Source organism: Ictidomys tridecemlineatus, chromosome 10, assembly GCF_052094955.1.
Source record: "Ictidomys tridecemlineatus isolate mIctTri1 chromosome 10, mIctTri1.hap1, whole genome shotgun sequence".
Classification (NCBI taxonomy): Eukaryota; Metazoa; Chordata; class Mammalia; order Rodentia; family Sciuridae; genus Ictidomys; species Ictidomys tridecemlineatus.
Genome location: NC_135486.1, coordinates 60,611,952 through 60,633,531, shown reverse-complemented (window position 1 = coordinate 60,633,531; position 21,580 = coordinate 60,611,952). Strand labels below are relative to the sequence as shown.

The 21,580-nt window shown below is 51.3% G+C and overlaps 1 protein-coding gene across 1 annotated transcript in view; it reads right to left on the bottom strand.

The window, feature by feature from the left end:
- Disc1 (DISC1 scaffold protein) overlaps window positions 1-21,580 on the bottom strand; it is a 188,725-nt gene that overhangs the window by 19,492 nt on the left and 147,653 nt on the right. The window contains exon 11 of the mRNA XM_078023053.1: window positions 2,514-2,751. Within this exon, the coding sequence (XP_077879179.1) occupies window positions 2,514-2,751 (238 nt within the window). The remainder of the gene's footprint in view (window positions 1-2,513; window positions 2,752-21,580) is intronic.

Sequence of the window (21,580 nt, the reverse complement as noted above, 5' to 3'; positions counted from 1 at the left end):
GTGGGGGGAGGAACGACACTCCCTGAAGACTGACGTGGAGCAAATCACAGCCCGCACGTGTTGTCACGTCCAAACACATCCCACTGTCACGTATGGCTAAGGAAGACATCTGCTAAGGAAAGAGTAGAGATACCCGTGGGGTGCAGAACACGACACCCCAAAGGGTGTGCCTCAGGGTGCTGTGTATTGGGATTGAAAGGCAAGGGTAGGCCTCACACGCAAGGACTCCTGCCATCCTGCCCCCCCCCCTCGCCTCGCCTAAAGTGGGTCACAGAAACAGCACTCCCCGCTCCCAAGATGAGCCACAGAAGCCAGAAGGCCCCTCCCTGAAAGCCATCCTATCAAGGACACCCCCTTCTCTTTGGAAGATCCTCATTCCAGAAGGCTCTGCCCCCAGGCAGGGAGGACTGACACAGAGAAAACAGCAGGGACCTTAGGTGACCCTGTGGCCACCAGACTACCCTGCTGTGCTTCCTTCATCAACCCCAGCACAGAGCAGTTCTCCCTGAGTCCCTGGTCCTTGCTTCTCGAGGCTCCCCCGTCACACAGTATCAATCTGTCAACCCGTTGTTTCCTCTGTCCACCTATCTTGTGATTGGACTGCTGGCCGTGATGCTGAAGGTGGGCCAGGAGGAAATCACACCTTTCCCCTCCCAGACCTATGTGCTCGGGGGGCTTAAATCTGACAAGTAAGGCTGCGTGTCCAGTGTGCCTTGTTGCTAGCTCCTCTGGGCACAGATGCCTGGGCACGCTGGCTGCTCAGACAGTGCCGGAGGTGGCTGGAAGCTGCCAGCTCCTCTCTTGGCCTCTTTTCATTCGCCCTCGTGGAGGTAGCTACTGGCTCAGAGAGGAAGCAGCTGGGATGTGAGGGGTGATGCTGTCCAGGACCCTGTAGGAGGGGAGCCCGTCATGGGGCAGAAACAGAAAGCACCCGGGCAGCACAGGCTGCAGACCGGAGAGAATGACACGGGTATCACGGCCAGAACAGCGTGTTCAAGAGAAGAGCTTCGCAGCAGGGGAGCTGCCCACCGCCTTCCCGGCCCCTGCCTAGCCCTGTGCAACTCCTGGAGCATCTATAACCAGGCTGACAGCAGCCCGTGGTTTCCAGGGTCCCCAGAAAGGCTTGGAGGAAGCCGAGGAATCTGAGAAGGAGACGGGCTCTTACAAGTTGAGGAGGCTCAGCTGCAGCGGGCCAGAGCCCCTGCTGACTTCCTCTGGGACAGAGCCCCATGCAAATTACCAGGCTTTCATGGCGCTGATGTAAGATGGGGGACTGGTGCTGAGCAGCTTGGCAGGGACCCCAATGCCAAGGTGTTAGTCTGCAGCAAAGCTCCCGCAGAAACAAAGTCCCACCACAGTGCACACCGTCTCCTTGGCCAGCCACACTCAGGGGAGGCTCAAAACCCACCTCGCAGACCTCTGTAAGGAGCCAGCAGTCTCTCCTGGAAGATTTGTATCAGAAAGAGACTGAGTGCCTAACAGCATCACGCTCCACTGGGGAACCCATGTAGGCGCTCCACTGGGGAACCGGTGTGGGTGGCCATGCCCAGCAGGCCTCCTGGCAGACCTCAGCTCATGGCAGCCATTTTAGCCACAAGATAATACACCTCCCCAGACCCCAAAGACTCCCTGGAAACCAGGGCAAGAAACAAAAATGCCTGCCTCTGAGACCTTGGGTCCTCTCTTGTCTGTGCCCTGGGGGTCTAGCATCCTGGGCCAAGGCACAAACAGCTTTCCCTGTGTCAAGCGTCTTCCCCTGGGGGCCTCCACTAACTGCCCCGGCCACTGCTGCTCCATGACAGAAGCATGTGCAGCGTTTGAAAATATTCCAGGGACGCTGTGACTGCCAGGCAGTGAGCCCAGCAAGACCTGCTCCCTGAGTTCACAGACCGAGACTGGGGTGGTGCCCATCTCCTGCTCTGTTCTGTTTCAGCCGAAGAGGACACCAGGCTGCCAGCGGCCACCTGGCACCTGAGCAGAGGCCTCTTGTTCTGTTTCTGTCTTTGCTGAGATGGAGTCCCTGTTAAGCTCCTCATTTGGCCTTTAGGGGCCTCCTGCCTCAGCGTCCTCCACGGTGCGTACCCTATGACCAGTGCCCACTGCAGCGTCCCTTCCCAAGCTCGCCACCTGGCCTTTGAGAACCTGCCTCTGCTGCTCACTCAGGCCGACGGGAGTTTCCGCCTGCCAGCTGGGTGGCAGAAGAGCTCGAACAGGAGCTGGGTGGAGAACCTCGTGGTGAACACCACATGTGCGTAGAATTACACGTACGCACGTAGAAAAACTGTAGAGTCACTAGTACTGATATCTATATTTGATTCTAAGTTAGAATAAGAATATAACTAATAGCTGAAAATTTTTCTCGGCTTTTCTATAATATTTCTACCAAAAAATTGGCATTATTTTGTACTCATAATCAAGAGTTATTCAGACTTTCAAGTTTACATGGTTGATGGGAGCCGCCCAGGACTGACCACCCAAAAGGCGACCCATGAAGTCACGTGGAAAAGACCAACCTCTTTCTGTTCTCCTGCGCAGTGCAGCTCGAGGGTATGGTGAGCCCTCCATTCGGGTGACGCCTGCCATAGGGCCTTCCCCTTGTCCTCAGAGTGGGCCCAGCTCAGGCCGTCCCTCGGCCCCTCGTCTTCTGCACACAGGCTGCCCCCTGCCTCCTGGAACTTCAGACTCTGTAGCAGTAGCCGGCAAGCCTCCAAGTCGGCCACCCATACCTTCTGGAGCAGTGGACACTCGCAGCTAGGACGGGGGAAGAGGAAAAAAATGAGGTCAGTGCTGTCTCCTGACACATCTGGGCCTGTCAGGCTGGATGAATGTCACTTGGAATGCGGGCATATGACAAACAAGCCTCACAGGATGATGAGGCACTTCAACCAGAGGACTCAGAGGGGCTGGCTATGTACAGCAAGCTGCTGAGACACAGGTGTCAGCCCTTCCTAGCTGCTTGTCTGCAAGGCCACCCAGAGTCCCATCTGCATCTCCAGAAGCAGCTGCCCAGTCCCACACAGACCCTGAATTCCCTGCTCCAGCCAGCTGACTACAGTCCTCAGCAACCCAATCCCCAGGCCAGGCACTTATATCACACCCACACCCAGTCACCCACCATCCCATCACCCTCTACCACACCAACACACATACCCTGTCATGGGGCCAACCAACACACAAGTGCACTCTGTTCCTGACTGCTGGACCCTGTCAGCACAGGTGGAGCGCAGATGCCTGGTGTGCCCGATACACGGTGTGGACAGGAGCAGAGCAGGGCCACAGGACAATATGATGGCTTTGCACAGAGAGCAGGGCAGGGCAGGCACCACAGCAACTTGGGAGCCGGAAAGGAGGAGTGACCATGCAGCAGGAGGGCCAGAGCCTCACAGGGCACGTATAGCCGCTCAGGAACACGACCCAGCAACGGCAGAAAGTCTTACCTCTCATACAAAGCAAGAACCTGAGATCTTAGATAAAAAATTCATCTTTCATCCATCCATTCAGCTTCCTGATAGATATTTTCTACAGATCTGTGTTCTATTTAATAATTCTTCCTTCTACTGTGTCTGTTCTGCTGATCCATCTACTGTGTTCTGAATTTTAGTTACTTTTCAGTGTGATTTCTTAATATATTCCAGTTCTCTTTGAAATTCTCCAATGTGTCCTGTATATTCCTTTTTTCTGCTGTGCTGGGGATCAGACCTGGGCTGTGTACGTGCCAGGTGAGCACTCTACTGCTGAGCTACAGCTCAGCCCTCTGTTTTCTTCAACATTTTAAATCATCACTATTTTAAAGCCCATGTCTCTGAAGGATGAAATCAGAAGGAAAAAGAAAGAATGAGGCAGAAGCTGTATTAGAAGATCTGTCAGCCGAGTATTGACAAGGGGCAAGAAACCACAAGTTCAGGAAGCACGGCTCTGCCATGCAGGAAAAAGTCCAAGGAAGAACACACATAGCTGGTCACAGCAGAACTGGTGGCCCTCAGGGCAGAGTGCCACCCAGCAGCTCCACAAGAACCAAAATGAGGGTGACAAAGGGCAGAAGCCAGAACATAGCCAAACCACATCCTTCAAATATGGCAAGAACTAATTGCCCATCTAGGAGCATACAGTTAGTTTTAACTTTCCTCAACAGTAAAAGTAAAATAAAGACATTTTCAGATGAACAGAAACTGAGAGAATTCATCAGTACTACAGTCATAACACAGGACAAAGATTCATATTGAACTCTTTAGGGCAGTCAAAAAAACACAGGTGCTAGGAACGAGGCTGAGAGTCCAGCAGGAAAGGGCACAGGGGCGCTAAGAGGGGGACTGCCGCAGTCTGGCTGGGCACAAATCATGAGCCACTCAAGCAGGAACAAACTTTATTTCCGAACTCCACCAGCACACTCCACACACAATAACCGGGAACCTCTCCCCAACGCCACCCACGCGGCTCCTCCAGGCACACACCACACCAACCGGAAATCCCTCCTCTGGACCTTCCCCAACCAACACGAACTCTCCAGGAATCCCTGGAGAACTCCAAAGTAGCGGGAGAACTCCAAAGCATTGGGCAAGAGCCGCCCCATTGCCCAACAGTAAAGGTCAAATATACAATACAATCAATCCAGCATCACAGCAATTATATATAGCTTAACTCAAATCATCATCTCAATAGTTCAAACATTGCCTCTGGCAAATGCCAGGCATCATACCTACCGGGGCTGTGGCTCTCAACAGGGGACACCCTCATTAGTGGTCCAACCCATGTGGAATTAAGGCACATGACCACCAGCACAGAGAAGCAGGATGTGAAAGGAACAGCAATGTTCTCAGGACCTTGCACTGTCCAGGAGCAAGAAAGTCCTGGTTTAAATTAAACTAAAAAGTCAAGGATTCATATTGAACTCTTTAGGGCAGTCAAAAAAACACAGGTGCTAAAGCAACACATAGCTGGCTAGCTAAAATGGGAGGAATTTTTAAGAATTAAAAATACTGAATTGACAAAGTATAGTTTTAACAAGAGCCATAAAGGAGAACTGAATAAATGTGGTACACATGGGAAACAGCAATATAGAGGCATATGCCCAAGTACATATTAAGAACAGACAGACAAGTGCCGCATTGAAGAGGCAGATTTTAACTCTCATAAAAAATCAAAGTCCGGTTACATGTTGCTCACAGGAAGCACACATTAAATACTGGGACACAAACAGGCTATAAGTGCAGGAATGAGAACGAAAGGCCGTGAAGTGCCTGGGAAAGGATGGTCTATTATCTCTACTGGACATGGCTAAGGGAGCAAGACTGATCACTGGCTCACAAACGTCGATTCTGGATGGATTGTAGGTGGAGTGTGAAAGGTAGACTAGTGAGAGTCCTAGAAGGTAACAGGATGATATTATGACTTCACACTAGGCAGAATAAAAAGATGATATAACAGTATAAAAGGCACTAACCGTAAACCAATGGTAAGGTTTGACTCATTGATAGTAATAACTCATATTGATTAAAAAACATGGTTAAGGGAGATAAGAATAGATACTCACTGGATTAGACAAAGGGGAATGAAGGGAAGGGAGGAGAGGGAATGGGAAGACAGTGGGATGAATCAGACAGAACCTTCCTGTGTCACCTATGAATACACAGCCAGTGAAACGCCACACCACATACAGCCACAAGAAGGGCCAGTCACACTCCATGCATGAGTGATATGTCCGATACACTCTATGTCAAGGGAAAAAACACAGTTAAGAGAATGAGATGATAAATCATGGCACGGGAGAAATTTTGTGTTGTGCAGCAGACACCAACACACAGATCCGGAACACGAGAATCCCACAAGTCATGAGAACAGACGGAAAACCCAATAAAGCCAGGGACAAACACTGGTCACCAGGCACTTGGCGGAAGAGGGTATCTGAGTGAACAGCCCGCAGCTCATGGAAAGACACTCCAACACCACTGATCGTCAGGAAAAGGCACGTTAAACCAGGGTGACGCGTGCTGCATGTCGCAGTACCAGGCGTTGGAGAAGGTGGGTCATGAGGACTCCCTGCTCCTGGGGAGTGTGTGCATGGATGACAGGCTTTTGAGATCTGAGATCTGCCGACTGGGAACATGCGTCAACCATCTGACCAGCCGCTCAACCTCCAGGTCTATCCTCCACAGCAGGTGTGTGCCGCCAGTTCTCGTTATTCATGGCTGTCACACTGCGTGAAGCCAACACAGACCTGAAGTAGCAAACACAAAGCACCAAACCTCCAGGAATTCTGGGTCCTGTTCCCACAGGCCTCTGCTCCCCCCTCTGTAACCCATCAGTACATAACCAGTGTGCTTCTCTCCAAAGGCAGCTCATTTCATAAAGACTTTGACCCATCGACATGAACCAACAGTGATGGGACCTAATCGCAGCAGAGCAAAGCCTTCTCCATGCAGAGCTCCTCTGTGGGTGCACCACAGCCTCCTGAGCTCAGGGCTCCAGCTGGCTTTTCAGCACAGAGTTTCGAGGCCATCTTAGAAACTGAGAAAGATGTGTCCCTGGGTTGAGGCCAAAAGGACGCCTATTTCCGGTCTGAGAGACAAGGCACAGCCTCCTGGCAAAGGGCGCAGTCAGGAGGCGTGAACTCCTTTTGCCAGTCTGCACTGTTCTGTGACTGGCAATGGAAACTGTGGGCATAATGATGTGTGTGGGGGGGTACAAGTAAATTTCAGAAAGCAGGCAAATCACAAAAACAGAGTCCACAAAAAATAAAGGTCAACTGCGTGTACGCATGATCACTCCATGTCACTTGTCAAAAACCTGGGGGCTTGAAGCGCCCATAAACAGAAGGATGGATGAACAGGGGGAGCAGGCTCTGTCCAGTGGATTGTGTGGTGCAGAGATGGACAGGTGGTGCCATAGCAAGAGGCCTGAGGAAGCTCACCCACACGGCCGGGAAGACGCAGGGAGCACTGTGACTGAATCTACAGCGTCAGAGTCAGGACAGTGGCTGCTTGGGGAGCAGGGGTCAGGACAGGAGGGCACCCAGGCCCCTGGTGTGCAGGCAGTGTCTCTCTTCTGACGCAGGGCTCCCGCGAACACCTTAATTTGGTGAGAAGTCTCCAAGCAGGCGTTGGTGGGGTGTGCCCTTTCCCCCGCGGACAGGCAGGGGAAGAGAGGATGAGAGAAGCCAGGTAGCTGCTCGGTGAGGTCTGACCTCCAGGAGCTTGGGAGCCTGGCCCCTGGTCTATCAGTGTGACTGGCCCTGCAGCGGGACTTCAGCTGTCGGTGCCTTCCGCTCCAGCCCCGTCCTGCACCAAGGGCATCTGCTGGAGGGGACCTTGTACTGCCATTTCAACATCTTTAACTCTCATCATCTACTTCAGTTTTCCATTTCTTCTTGTGTCCACTTTAGCACTTTATATCCTTGGTAGAAATAAACCCATTTCCTTGTGGATTTCAAATGGATTCCTAGTTTTTATTTTTAAACCTGTCTCTTAACTCTCCTGGGTTTGGGTCTCTCTCTCCTTCGCACTCTGTGCAGTCTATTGATCAGTCTCATCAGGTTGGTCATCTCATTAGTCATTTCAAAGAACCAATTTTTGCTTCACTAATCCTTGATATTGATTTCTGTTCTCTCTTTCATTGACGTTAGCCCTTATCTCTGTTCTCTCTTTCCTCGTTTCTTTGGGTTTATTATCTCATTTATTAGTTTCTGTCAAACACTTCACTTTTTTTTCTTTCTCTCATTTTCTCCTCTTGCTATTTCCATGTAGTAATAAATATATTTAAAGATCTATATTTTTGTTTGAGTGATTCTTTAACTATATCCATATATGTTTACTCAAAATTTTAAATATACAGAAAAAAATGTGGGAAATAATCTCAAATATGGAAAATAGTTTTTGTGTGCTGGCCATCAAGCTTATCGATTTGCAATACTTCCCTGTAATTGCTTGAGATTGATTTCCAGAATTTACATCATTCTAGTCGTGCCCATTTCAGGTAGTATTTTCATTGTTTTCCTCCTCTTTAATTCGGGACTGTGCCTTAGTGCGTCCTGGTTTCTGGACAGAACTGACTTTCTCTAGCTCCCTGTCTGTCAGGCTGGCCTAAGTTCACTGCACTGTGTTGAGAACACACTCCTAACATGCCAAGGCTTCCTCTAGCACCCAGTGCTCCACTGATCCCGGAAGGGTGCGCGCTCGTTTGCTGTAGGAAAGACGAGGACAGAAGACGTATTAAAAATGAGTGCTGCTTATTTTCAATCTGCACCATCCATCAGTTTGTGAGATGAGCATTTCAAGTTCCAGCTGCGGTTCCTGGGACTGCCAGTTCTGTTGGCTGCTTTGTGGGTCTCCAACGATAACGGCAGGTGCCTGTGGGCTTCCATTGAACTTCCCACCTTCCCTGTGTCTGATGCTCTTCGTGGTGGGCATGATGTCTTAGCCTTAAAGGTCTTTGTCTAATATAACATTGTCACTCCAGCATTCTTTTAGTTCAATTTTGTCTACTTAACTTTTTACTGACTGTTGTTTTCAACCTTTTAAAGTAATTTTTAAGTGAATCCAATACAAAATCTTCTGCCAAATTTTATAAATTCTGTTCTGAACTTTTTCTTTGGATTGCTGCCTTTAACCCATGTAGTCTCAATAATAGTAATTACTTTGCAGTTACTGCTTTTGTCTAATGGTTTCAACCAAGTTTTTCAATTATAAAAAAAATTAATTTTCCCTACCTTCCTTTTTTTCTTTTTATTAAATCCACCACATAACCCATAGAGACCCCGGGGACCTTTCCCGTCTCCCACAGGGGCAATGTTTTGTGAAATTGCAGCATAATATCTCAGCAGGATCCCATCCACTCATCTGGCTGGATTTCCCCTGTGTGTGGGAGTGTGTGTGTGTGTGTGTGTGTGTGTGTGTGTGTGTGTACGTACACAGAGTTGGCATACAGTTTCATTGCTTGTGGAAGTCTGTGTGCCCATCACCACTCTCAAGATGCAGAATGATTCCACCACCTCAAGAATTCTCCTTTTATAACCACATCTGCCCGCTGCCTACCTGACCCCCAGCCCTTGCCCCTGGAAGCCATTGATTAAAAAATATTTTCCATTTATAAATGCTTTCTGAGTGAATCCCAGCATGTGCCTCTGGAGAGGTCTTTCTCTGAGCATAACTCGCAGGGCACTGGCGTCTACGCCGTCTGTTCCTTTATCCTGCCGCAGTCTTCCATGCCCGTGTGTACAAAGAAGCATTTGACCATTCTCCATGGAAGGGGACCTGGGACATCCCCAGATCGGGGACACTGGGAACAAAGATGCAATGAATATTTATGCGTGGTTTCCTTGAATTTCATTTCTCTGAAGTAAATGTCCAAGATGTGATTGCTGGGTTGATGGTGGCTGCGTGTGTGGTTTAGTCACAATCGCCGGCTGTCTCCAGACGGTCAGACCTCTTCATATCCCACCAGTGACGTGCACCTGACCTCATCCTTTGCACCCCACCAGCATTTGATGTTGTCACTATTGGCGTGCATTGTTTTAGCCGTCGTGACGTGTGTGTGGTTCTCCCCTGTGGCTTTATCCACACCACCCTGATGTGATAAAGGGGACACCTTCTCCAGTGCTTCTCTGCTCCCCACCTGCCTTCCTCCACAATCCTGTGTGGTGAGGGACTGACCTGCTGCTGTGCTGTTGTCCGTTGAGCTTGGAGACTCTGTACTCTAGGTAAAGCCCTTTCTCAGGTCTGTGCCTCCCACTTGTCCCTGGGTCTCTGGTTTTCCTTGCCCACTCTCTACATGAGCTCTTGCAGAGGAAAAGCTTCTTACTTTGATAAGTTTCCATCACAGTGTTTCCCCAGACCTGGCTGTCTGTTGATGGGAGGGGAACTTGCAAAGGGTCCCCTGGCTGGGTGCTTGTTGTGGTGAAATTCCCTGTGCCCCTGGGGGTGGAGCGTGCTTTCCAGGCTGGACATCTGTTGAGGGAAGGACCCCGCTTGCCAGGGTGCAGGAAGAAAGTGCCCAGAGACAGCCTGTGAGACATATGGTTTGTTGGGGAAAGCTTACAAGAGATCAGTTGCTGCAAGAAGAGTTCAGTTGTGACAGGCAGACAGCACCTCTGTCCCTCATGGTACTCTGCCAATGGTAGCCAGCTGGAGGAGTGACCCGCATCCTTCAATATCCATCCCTCTGACAGAGGGGTTTCACATGTCAGGTGCAGAAGCTGTGACGTCTTGTCTGACCAACAACTGTCCTGGTGCAGGTGCAGGGAAGCAGCTTTCAACAGATGGCAGTGGCTTGCCTGGTTCCCAGCATGCAGGGAGCCGTGGCCCTCAAGACAGCAGTGTGGCCCTTCAGGCCCAGGCTCACTCTCGTCCCCTTGCCTAGGTTTTGGGAGTAGGAAGGGGCGCTCAGGGCAGGGTGTCATCTGCCCCCCTTTCTCTAGGGAGGGTGATCAAGGCCAGGTCTCCTTGGTTACGCGGACTCACATGGCTCCCGCCATGCTCCTGGGCTTGCTATTCCTCTTGTTGAAATGTGTCCCCAAGAACTCTGAGAGGCTCCTGCCTGTGACACTGCACTTCACCCTCACCTCAAGACAATGCTGCAGCTCTAAGTCCTGGTCCAATCCTTGGGGACACTGCTGCACAGCCTTGCCCCCTGTGTCCTGGCAGCTCACCAAGGCCAGCCCAGCCTGACCCTTCCCTAGTGCTCTGTTCTAGCACTTTCTCCCTGCCTTTGCTCTACGTAAATCCCACGAAAACACAGGCCGCCCCTCCTGTCCTGAGTCGCTCTCCTGAGGCCTCAGATTAGTTCCACCTCTGGGCCATCCTCCATGGTGACTTTCCCTGCCTCCGCTAGTGACTGTCTCCTCCCCCTGGGCTTCCTGACTTAGGAGAGCAGATCCAAACTGCTCTGCGCCTTGCATACTTGTCTCGAGCTCCTTGCTGTCCCCTCAGTGTCGACGGGACCTCCTTGATGGTTCTTCAGTGGGATCCATCTGGCATACAGCCCAATTGACTAGCAGTTAGGACAGTGCCCCTACTCTGCCTTCTCCGTATTCCACCTGACTCTTCTTCAGGGCTGCATGTCAACCTCCTGGTTCCAAAGTCCACTCATCTTGCAGCAAAATCTGCACGGTCTTGTGTCTGATCCACTGAGTTGGCCTCCCAGGTGTAAGTCTGTCGGATCTTTATTGTTCTGGCCTCCCAGAAGTCTCCCTTATTCTCCGAATGGGGTCATATTTCCTTAGCCACTTTTACTGCTCAGTGGTGACAGTCTTTGGGGAAAGGGAGCGTGCCAAGGCTCACCTCACGGGCTCAGCAGGTGGGAGGCATAGAGAAGGACACTTGGGTACTGTGTGCACCTGTGGAACAGCCCACCAGGGCCAGCCCCCAGGAGCAGGGAGGGCAGGGTGCTCAAGTCTCACCTGACATCTGCCCCAGTGGTGCCTCTCCTAAGCTCCTGGTCAGGTCCTAATCCCAGTCTCACTGCTGCCAGGAGCCTGTGTCTCCAGAAGCCAGTGGGCATGGGCCTCCCTATATGTGGGAGGCAGACAGGGGACAGCAGAGACCTCTGCCCACCTCATCATCAGACCAGATCACCTTTGTCCCCTGGGGTTCCATTTTTTGTCCACCCACCCTGAGCTTGATGGATCCATCATGGCTCTCCACGGCTGTGGTATGTGCAGCGCTGGAGCCAACAGGAAGAGCCTCAGCCCATCCATCATAAGGGTTCCAAGGGCTGGGCATGGTTGTGCACACCTGATATCCCAGCGGCTCTGGTGGCTGAGGCAGGAGGATCGAAAGTTCAAGGCCAGCCTCAGAAAATTGTCAATACACTAAACAACTTAGTGAGATCCTGTCTCAAAATAAAACAAAGTAAGGGCTGGGATGTTTCTCACTGTTTAAGAACCTCTGAATACAATTGCCATACCCCACCCCCAAAAAAGTTTCCCAAGGAAAACTGCCAACCATCTCCCAAATTAAAGAGAGGAGCGCTGGCATCTCCTCATCATTGCATAAAACCTGAGTGAAAGCAGGGCTTGTGCAAGACGTCTCACGCACCCGCCATCCTGCACTCGCAGCCACGTCCAGCAGAAAGCCGAGCTGTCAGCAGAAGACCCTACAGCAATAGCACCAAGAGGCCAGCACAGGACCGTGCAGCTTGCAGTCGGCTGAATGCTCTAAATGTGAGAAAAGCACGGTATGGGTGTGCACGTCTTCCCAGGGCGTGAGGTGGCCCTGAAGAACACACGGGAAGGCCGTAACAGCTTCCCAGGCCTGGGGAGGGGTAACAGGCCTCTCCCTTACATTTTACCCTTTCTGTTGCATTTCACTTATTATTATTAAGATAAACCACGCATGTCCTTCACCATCACAGCAGGAACACCAGGATGCATTGCCCATGGTTCACCTTTTGTCCTGCTAAAACACATGAAGACCTTGACCTTGGAGCTAAATATCCCCCTTTGCATAAAAGTCCACATGATGGTTTGTGGGGCCTGTTTTGAAAGTCAGGGAGCCGGTCCCCTAACAGGCACTCTTCAGAAGTGCCAGGGCTGCCCAGCTCCTGAGAACCAGGGGATCAATGGGAACACGTGCCCATGTGAAGTGGTCAAAGACTGTTAAAGGGAACAGGAGAAGGACAAGGAGAGGGGGCTCCTCTACCATTAGTCTCCACAGCACACCCCGGTAGCCCAACCCAGAAAGGGAAGGGCTGAGAGCCCAGGTGGACACAGCTCTCTTCCAGATCTCAGATGTTACAAAGACTGAGAAGCCAGGGTACGGGCTGAGAAGGGGCCTGCAAAGAGCACATGCCCTGAATACTTGCTCCGACAAATGCACTCCCAAAGAGCAAGGAGGCCAGGTTCACGTGCAACCTCAGGTCACAAGTGCCTAGGTGTTGCAGAAAGGAGAAACTGTAGTGTCCCCAAACCATGATGTGACACAAGAGACATGTGCCCACCCAGGCCGCGTGGCTGCCAGCAGTGCAGTGAGGACCCAGGACCTGATGCTGAGGGTGAGGCCATCAGAGATAGGGACATTGGGAAGAGGCTGAGAGTCTGCATGTTCACATCCCTGGGATGCCCATGGCACTGTGCAGGGCACACTGGGGGCAGCGAGCACCAGGCCGCAGGTCGGACACTCCATGGCCAACCACCTCTGGAGCCCCATCACACTCCCTGGGGACTTGGCACAAAGTGATCAGAGCATGAGTACACTGGCAGCACACAGAGCCCAGCACCAGCTGGGGCAGAACACGGGCATGTCCCAGGACCCCTGGAGTCAAGTCCTGCCCTTCCCTGACAGCTGAGAGGGGACCTGGCATTCGGGCGCCTGGGTGCTTCTGGGTAGTTATGTAGAAGGTCCTGACGAGAAGCCTCCTTTCCCCATTGCTGCCTCCTTCAGCCACCCTGAGAGGCTGTCCAGAACCACAAAGGTGGCCATGGACCCGTTTGTGGGATGCTCCTTATATGTGCGTTGAGAAGCCCAGATGATAAGACCCTCATGGGCGGATGGAGGAGTGAGGCCACGGGCAGCAGGGGCGCACGGTCGACCTCCCAGCACAGTGCTCAGCCACCCAAGAGGGCAGTGACAGGGCCTGTGGGGGCTCACGCTGCCAGGAACCCTACCAGGCATGGGTAGGACACAGCAGAACCCGGCTGCACTGTGGAAGGGCACATCGACAGCTGTGCCCCCAGCTCACCAAGTTTCATAACCGCTGAAATCGAAAATACAGTCTAAAAATAGCTCCATAAAATGACTTTCCTCTTTCAGGCCACCAGACAGGAAATGGGCTGACACCAGACACCGCAGGGCAAGACCGACTTCTAGCGCCCGCCTGGACAGAGCGGTCACACAACTGCCCTGTTGCCCACACAGCCCAGCAGCCCAGAAAATGAGGGAGGAAAGCAATTACCCTGGAGCTGGAAACCAACGGTGGATATTGGATCATGATTATTGATGGAGAGGCAGGAGAGAGACCGCAGAGCACCAGGCCCTCAAGGCAGTCGGCAGGATGGTTCCGGAGGGGCGTTGGGTTTGGCTTTCTTTTCATCTCTCTGCCAGTCATTTGAATGTGACACTGACTCTAAGCATGGCCTGTCCCATCCTTATCAATATTCAATACCACTGTGCTGTTGGCACATTATCTCCCCTGGATACACCAAAGCACCAGATTCCTTGCTGTGGAGACAGCTTTGCCTCGACTCTAAACAAGAGGCACATGGAGCCCGTGAATTCTCAGAGGCAGAACCGCATCCTCAAGCTCTGGAGAGCCATTCTGTAGCAAATATTTACTTCTCTGTTTCCTACGGATGCTGAGCACACAGCATCTAATCTGGAGGCACAGAGGTGCCGTGGCTCATTCTAAAGCAGGCAGTGCCATCGATTCCATCAGCCGTGGTGGGAACACCTGGGGCTGGGGATTCCATTTGGCAAGAAGGAATAAAGGGTCGGTGCAGCATGGAGGCAGAGAGAAGGTATGTGAGTTCTTCAACTTTGCATTGCACCTTAAAACCCAGCTCCCTGTACCACCCTACGGGGAGTGAGTTTCCAACAGAATGGCGGCCTCCAGGTCCACGTTAAACAGCAGCTTCTTCCAGAGGTGGCCACTAATGACTCAAGATCCCTGGGCTGGGAGCACTAGGAGCAGGGGAGGTTGATGGAGTCACCTCTCTGTGCCCAGCAGAGCCCTAGGCACTTTCCATCAATTATTTTGTTCTGCTGCACAATTTTATGAGAGACGAGTGTCATGCCTCTGATCTCCACCCCACAGATGGAGACAGGGCTCCAGAGAACCTGCCCAGTTAAGTATCTCGCAGGGGAAGTCCCCTTCGGATGACAATGCCTGTGGCAGGTGGCACCAGATTCTCTTTTCCACTATGAAGCCTCCTCTCCACCTGGGAAGCACAGTGTCCTTCTCTGCTCTAAGCCCAACAAAGCTCGTGGAGGCTCACTGACTAGGCGTCTTGTGCTCCAGACCCAGGAGACACCCAGAGAGCCACCTCGCTTGGTCATTTTCTCACAGTAGGCGTTGCTCAATTTTTGTGCAGACACAGGAACTTCTAGTGAGATGATGGAAGCAGCAGAGGTCGTGGTGAACAGTGGCAGACGAGGTCATTCCCTGAGTGTACAGGGCTGACCGCTCCCCAGGCCCCAATTGCCCACATGAAGTTTCCAGCTGAAAACGGGGTTCTTGGACATGTGAGCAGGGACACACTGCCCATCCAGCCTGGCTGCAGCTGCTCTGGCCTCCAGCCCAACAGGGGTGCCATTTGCAGAGCTGCCCACAGCAGCAACGGCAGCTGCGCAAAGGGGTTGGGGATGAACCATGCTTCCTCAAGGGGCTCTGAGGGTGAGGAGGGCACTACTTGACGTCTCTTTATAAATAAGGAAACTGAAATTTTAAAAGGTTAGTAATTCTCTCAAGGTCACAAAACTAGATGGTGCCGAAGTGGCCAGCCATGGGGTTGGCACAGCATCGGGCACCGGTCATTGCTCCATGCGCCTTTCCTTCAAAGCCACATGAGCTCTAACTTTGCTCTGTGCCCTCTCTGCCCATCGGGGACCAGGACCAGCTCAGAGGGACCGGCCACAGGCGCCTCAGGGACCAGGAATGTGTGCCGAGGGCTTCTGGTGGCTGCTAGAGCCACAGCAATGATTCTGAAGCCCCTTCCCTGGGTGTGTTGGACGAAAGGCCCCACGTGCACCAGACTGTCCTCACACCCTGACTCCAGTGTTGGAGTCGCCTCAATCACCAGACTTCTCCATGTCCCCAGCAGAGTTCAGTTCTGGTTTGGTTTCCCTGGAAAATCCTATTTTTAAAGTAATAATATTTCTGATTAAATAAAATAGAGATAATGGGGAGGCTGGTTCAGCCACAAAGGGTTGACTACAAAGCTCATGTAGCACTTGTCTTTCTTGATCCTTCGATTAGTCTGTCGAGACTGGGAACAACCTGAGGGAGCTTAGGAAGCCATCTGGAGTCAGCCTACCCATAAGTGCTCCCTGGCTCAGCCTTCCTGGGCCTCAGCCTCCTATCTGTACGGCAGAGATGACAGGAGTGCGTACCTCTTCAGACTGTGAGGTGAGGGGGTTGAGTGTGCAAAGTACTATGGACAACATCTGAACATGACTGATGCCCCTACTTGTATCCCTCCTGTCCTCACCATCCCCCCACCACAGCAAGACCCCCCAGAGTCAGGCTTGAATGCCTCCCCTGCCAGTTACCAGTTCACCACCTCTCAGCCTTTTAGCTCCAAATTTGCCCTTCATTGCCTGCTTAGCCCAAAGGCAGCTGGGCCCTTCAAGCAATTTCCCCTTGCCAGCTGGTACAATATTAAGTTATGTCAGTGGAGGGAGCTGGACACACCCTACAGGGAGAACTGGAGAGACCTCAGCCAGCTCAGAAGGACTGACCACAGGGCTCCTGAAGAGCAGACACTTCTCTAGACCCGGCTCCTGCTGCCTGCACAGCTCTCTACCATCTGCTCCGTGGATACTTGGCTCTGCTTTCTGCAGAAGAACAGCCTCTCCAGCCCCAGCCCCAGATGCAAGCAATTTTATTAGGAACCAATTTCAAGCACAAGAGAAGAAATACAAATAGAGAATCACAGAAACAAAGCAAAACCATGTGCTTCTTTGAATAGGATATAATAGCATAAACCATAATTTCTTTTCTAAAAATATTATAGATCCATCTAATGACAAGGCCAAGAAACAGTGGCCAGCCCAGTAGTCCAAAGCTCCTTGAAGCAAAGGCTGATTCTAGACCTGGGGCAGGAAATGCCCAAGATGAGCCAGAAACCCCCGATTCCATCAGAAGATGGAGAAGCTTCTTGGCTGATGTCAAAAAATTCTAAAGCCAATTCAAAGAGGCTCTCATTGGCCAAAGAGGGGGCAGTGTGGATGAGGGTAATCCCACAAAGAACTTCAGTGCCACAGACGTGGGAAGCGGTGACATGGCAGCAGCACAAGCGCATGGAGGCAGCTTCCTGGTCACCTTTGGTGGATGCTAGGAAACGGTGCTACTCTGAAAACCAGATTGTTAGGGAAAGAATCACAAATTCAGCTTGCCTTTCACAAGTGGTTCTTCTGGATCATCAACTAGACACCGAAGGAAACTTGTTCTTATAGAAAGCTCCGGCTACATCTGACAGAAATGCAAGATAAGAACACTGCTCCTTGGCACCCTGCTGTGATGACGGAGCTGGGCCACCAGCACCAGCACGAGGTGAGCCTGACGCAGAGGCCAGGAGGAAGGTGCCACCAAGCCCCCCATGCTCCACGCAGCTCAGGAGAGTGACTGCAGACACCTGGCCCCTGGAGCTGCGTAGAGAGCTCTGCTGGCCCTCGCTGGGCCACAGGGTCCAATCTAAACGTTACCAGCCTCAGGTCTGACTTGGGGTTTATGGGAAACCCAGGTAAAAAGGAAGCATGGACTATGGGGACAAGTTAGCCAAAATATGAGGATAAACTAAGCACAAAACAGCAAGCGGGTGCAGAAAGAGGAGCGCGGAAGTGAAGACTTAGCAGACCTAGGGCACCTCCTTGTTTGCAGAACAACCTAAAACCAAAGCTCTGACTGCGGGAAAGCCGGAGCACCACTGGATCACCAGGCTTGCCCAGGGGTTTCTGCTCCTGTCTTAGGCGTGGCTTCAGCTCTGCATTTATTTTTTTAAAGCCATTATTTTTTGTAGATAAATATACTGATGTGTGTATGGATTAAGTAGAATGTCTGAGGTCTGCTCCCAAATATTCCTGCTGCAGTAGTGTGGGTGCAGTAGACAAGCTCACGGCCCCAGGCTGCCTGCATCCTGGACCCGGGAACCTGTGGATTTCACTTTTTATGGCCACAATGTGACCAAGTGAAGGAGCCTGAGGTGGGGTGATCCTGCCCTCAGGGATCACAAGGTCTCATCAGAGGAGGCAGGAGGTTGAAGCAGAAGGCCACCTGGCGATGGAAGATGAGATTGGAGGCGTGTGCTTGGGAGGAGGAGATCCACCAGCCAGGGAAGCAGTGGCCATGAGGAGCTGCAAAGGGCCAGAATGATTGTCCCAACAGCCTCCAGCCCTGGCCACACTGTGATCATAACTCAGTGAGCAGCCATGGGCTTCTGGCCTCCAGCACGAGGACAATAGTTTTGTGTTGTTTTGAGACACTCAGTCTGTGGTCACTGTTACAGCTGCAGAAGGGAACGAGTAAGTACAATGGGGAACCAGTAGAATGGGGCCAGGGGCTGCTGGACTTGCTGGTGCACACATGGGGTTCCTCTTAATTCCTCTGGTTTATACATGTTTGAAGATACTTTTCTTCTTATTCTTATTTCTGTGGTGCTGAAGATTGAACCCAGGGCCTCCCAAGGTCAGGCAAATTGTCTATCACTGGCTCCATCCCCAGTCCTGTAATAAGCTTTTCTTTAAGATTAGCTAAGTAGATTCAAATCAGAAAGTCCATTTCTAAGATTCAGTTTTCAAGTCTCACATGACGGCCCCCCATCCAGCTGTTACACGGGGCTAGCATTGATCACTCAGCCTGGGGCTCTGAGGGAGGCCAGGGGAGACTGCAGGGTCCACGCGAACTCCTCAGGATCTTGCAGGGCATGAGGTCTGGGCCTTCCGTGTTTGTTCAGGTGAGAGAGCTCACATCTGGTTGGGCTGTCAGGAGGCTGGTACCCGAAGGTCCACACAGAGTACTGAGCAGGTTATCTGACACCACTGGCCTTGCTAAAGGTCAGCTAGAGGGACTCTCTGCCTGTAATTTTCGGCTTTCCAATAGCACGTGAAAAAATGTCTTGCATCAGTCTCTGCAGGGACCACTGCAGACCTCTAAAATGTATCTGGACCACAAGTACTATTCAAGTCTATTTAAGTCACAAACACTCTAAAAATGCTCTTATTGTTTTTCAACATGTTATTTTATATTATTTTATTGTTAACTGACACAATAATTGCACATATTTATGGTGCACAAATGTGATATTTTGGTACATGCATGCAATGGGTGAAGGGTGAAAGTCAGATCAGGGTAATTAGCATATCCATGACCTCAAATATGTCTCCTTTCTTTGTGGTGAGAATGTTCAACATCCTCTCTTCCCAGGATTTTAATATACATAATAAATTATTGCCAACCACTGTTCCCCTGCTGTGCTACAGAACTCTGGAAGGTATTCCTCCTCCTTGCTGTCACTTTATATCCACCTGGAGCCTCTAATTCATGGCCCTCTTGTACTTGTTTGTTTGTTTGTTTGTTTTCATCCCCTGGGGTGGGACCCAGAACCTCCTGCATGCTAAGCAAACCCCCACCCCCGGCCTAGCCATCCTCTCTCCTTCCCTCTCTCCCCTCTACTCTTCCCAGCCTCTGGTAACTACTCTTCTATTTTCTTTGAAGGCAACGTTCTTAGTTTCTACACCTTTCTTTGCCTGACTTATTGCACTTAACACACTGCACTCTAGGTTCACCCTTTGCCACAGGTGACAGACCTCCCTTCTTTGCCATGGCTGAATAGTACTTCATTGTGATATATACATTTTTGTATCTATTCATCTATGGATGGACACTTGGGTTGATTCCACACATTGGCTTTTGTGAATTGTGCTCCAATAAACCCAGAGGAGCAGAAGTCTCTTCAACATGCTGGGTCGATTCCTCTGGATGTGGACCCAGTGGTGAGACAGCTGGGTCACATGGCAGTTCTAGTTTTTGCTCGTGATGAGCCTCCCTGCTGTGTTCCACCAGGGCAGGGTGAATCCACAGTCCACCCAGAAAGCCCCAGCTCTCCCTCTGCGTCTCCGACCATAGCCATTTCAGCAGAGGTGAAATGGCATCCTCTATGGGTTTGGCTTGCATTCCCCTGAAGACTGTTGAAGCTGGGCATCCTTTCGTATCTGGTTGGCCAGCTGCGTCTAGTAGATCTACTGCCCTTTTATTAATTGGATTATTTGGATTTTCATCATATGGAGTTCAATTCCTTATATATCCTGATATTAACCTTTCTCACATGGAGAGTTTATGAATATTTCCTCCCACCCTCAGGGTGTCTCTGGGCTCTTTGATTGTTTCCTTTGCTGCCAGGAGCATCTTAGTTTGATAAAATCCCTTGTCTTCTTGTGTATGTGTTGTCACCTGTGAGAAAGCTCATCTTTTGTTTGATTGCTTTGTCTTGCTAGTTTCCTCAGAGAACTCAGAAACAAAGGCATGTTGTTAAGCAAAACAGGGAGACCTGAAAGTTCCCAGAAGGCAGGGGCCACAGCTGTCTGAATTCCTGGTTTGTTCCTCAGCTGGAGCTGGGCAAGAATTCTTCCCTTCCTGCTCCTGAAGTCACATCTCCCTCCAAGGCAGCCAAGTGAAGGCCAGACCTCTCCAGGAATGAATCTGCAGTATGGTTGTGTCCCTGATCTCTCTCACCCCCATTTCTGCTGCATGGTGACAACAGGCCCCGGGGCTCAAGGCTGCAGTCTCTTGGGGCTGGAGGTGGGCTGGCAGCTGGGCACCCGTGGGCCACAGCACCTCTCCTCTGCCCCTGAGGAACTGGGAGAAGAGAGGCAGAGCGTCTCTCGGGCCTCTCCCTGGTGTCAGGAGGCACAGAACTGCTTCAGCCCGCGGAGCTGGTGGTAGACACTGAGCAAAGCCTGAGAGCAGAATGAGGCTGCTCCGCAGGCTTCGGTTCCCTGGAGAAAGTGACCGAGGAGGCTGTCGTTACCCTTGCACGTGAGTGCTAAGCAGACGTAAAGGAACCCACCCAAAGATGGCTGGGTGACAAGCTAGCAGGTCACAAAACCCAGTTAGCTACAGAAACTTACACCAAGGCCTCCACCTTCCTTCCAACACACTAAGGTTGGTCTGGGTTTCCTGTTATGGACGTGAAGACAGAAGAAGCATCCTGAAGATAAACCAGCTCTCCTCCTTCCACCCTCATGAAAAGAGCTGGACCTGTTGGCAAGGTTTTCATTTGGCTCGTTTTGCATCAGCTAAGGATCTGGAGGTAGAGCCGATGTTTATTCCTATGACAGGAAAAAGACCAGCAGAGGTCCAAGTGCTGTGACTCAGCAAACCAGGAGGCTGACACCGGAGGATGGCAAGTTCAAAGCCAGCCTCAGCAACTGAGCGAGGCCCTAAGCAACCTCGAGAGAGTCTGTCTCAAAATAAAAAGTAAAAAGGGCTGGGGATGTGGCTCAGCAATTAGGCTCCCCTGGGTTCAAGCCCAGGTACCAAAAACAGAAACAAAAAGCCATACAATAGCACATTATTCAAGATCAGGAAAAAAATGGAAGCCTGCTTCTTGCCACGCCTGGTGGACCTGGAGCTCAGGGAAAGAAGCCAGACACAGACAGAAAACACCGCAGGGCCTCACTCTAGGTGCCACACACACCAAACACAGAAGAAGACAGTAGTGTCCAGGGCAGGCAGGAGGCAGCGGAGGAGATGAGGAGCAGCCAGCTAGTGGCCTCAGAGGAGCAGACGTGCAGGATGGACAAGTTTGGAGGCTGCTGTTCAGTGTGAGGTCATTAGGAAATAACACTATCCTACCAGAGATTCTAACGAAGCAGATTTTAGCTGCTCCTGTTCCACAAGTGTATAGAAGAGAGATACGTCCATTTGTTCACAATCGGGC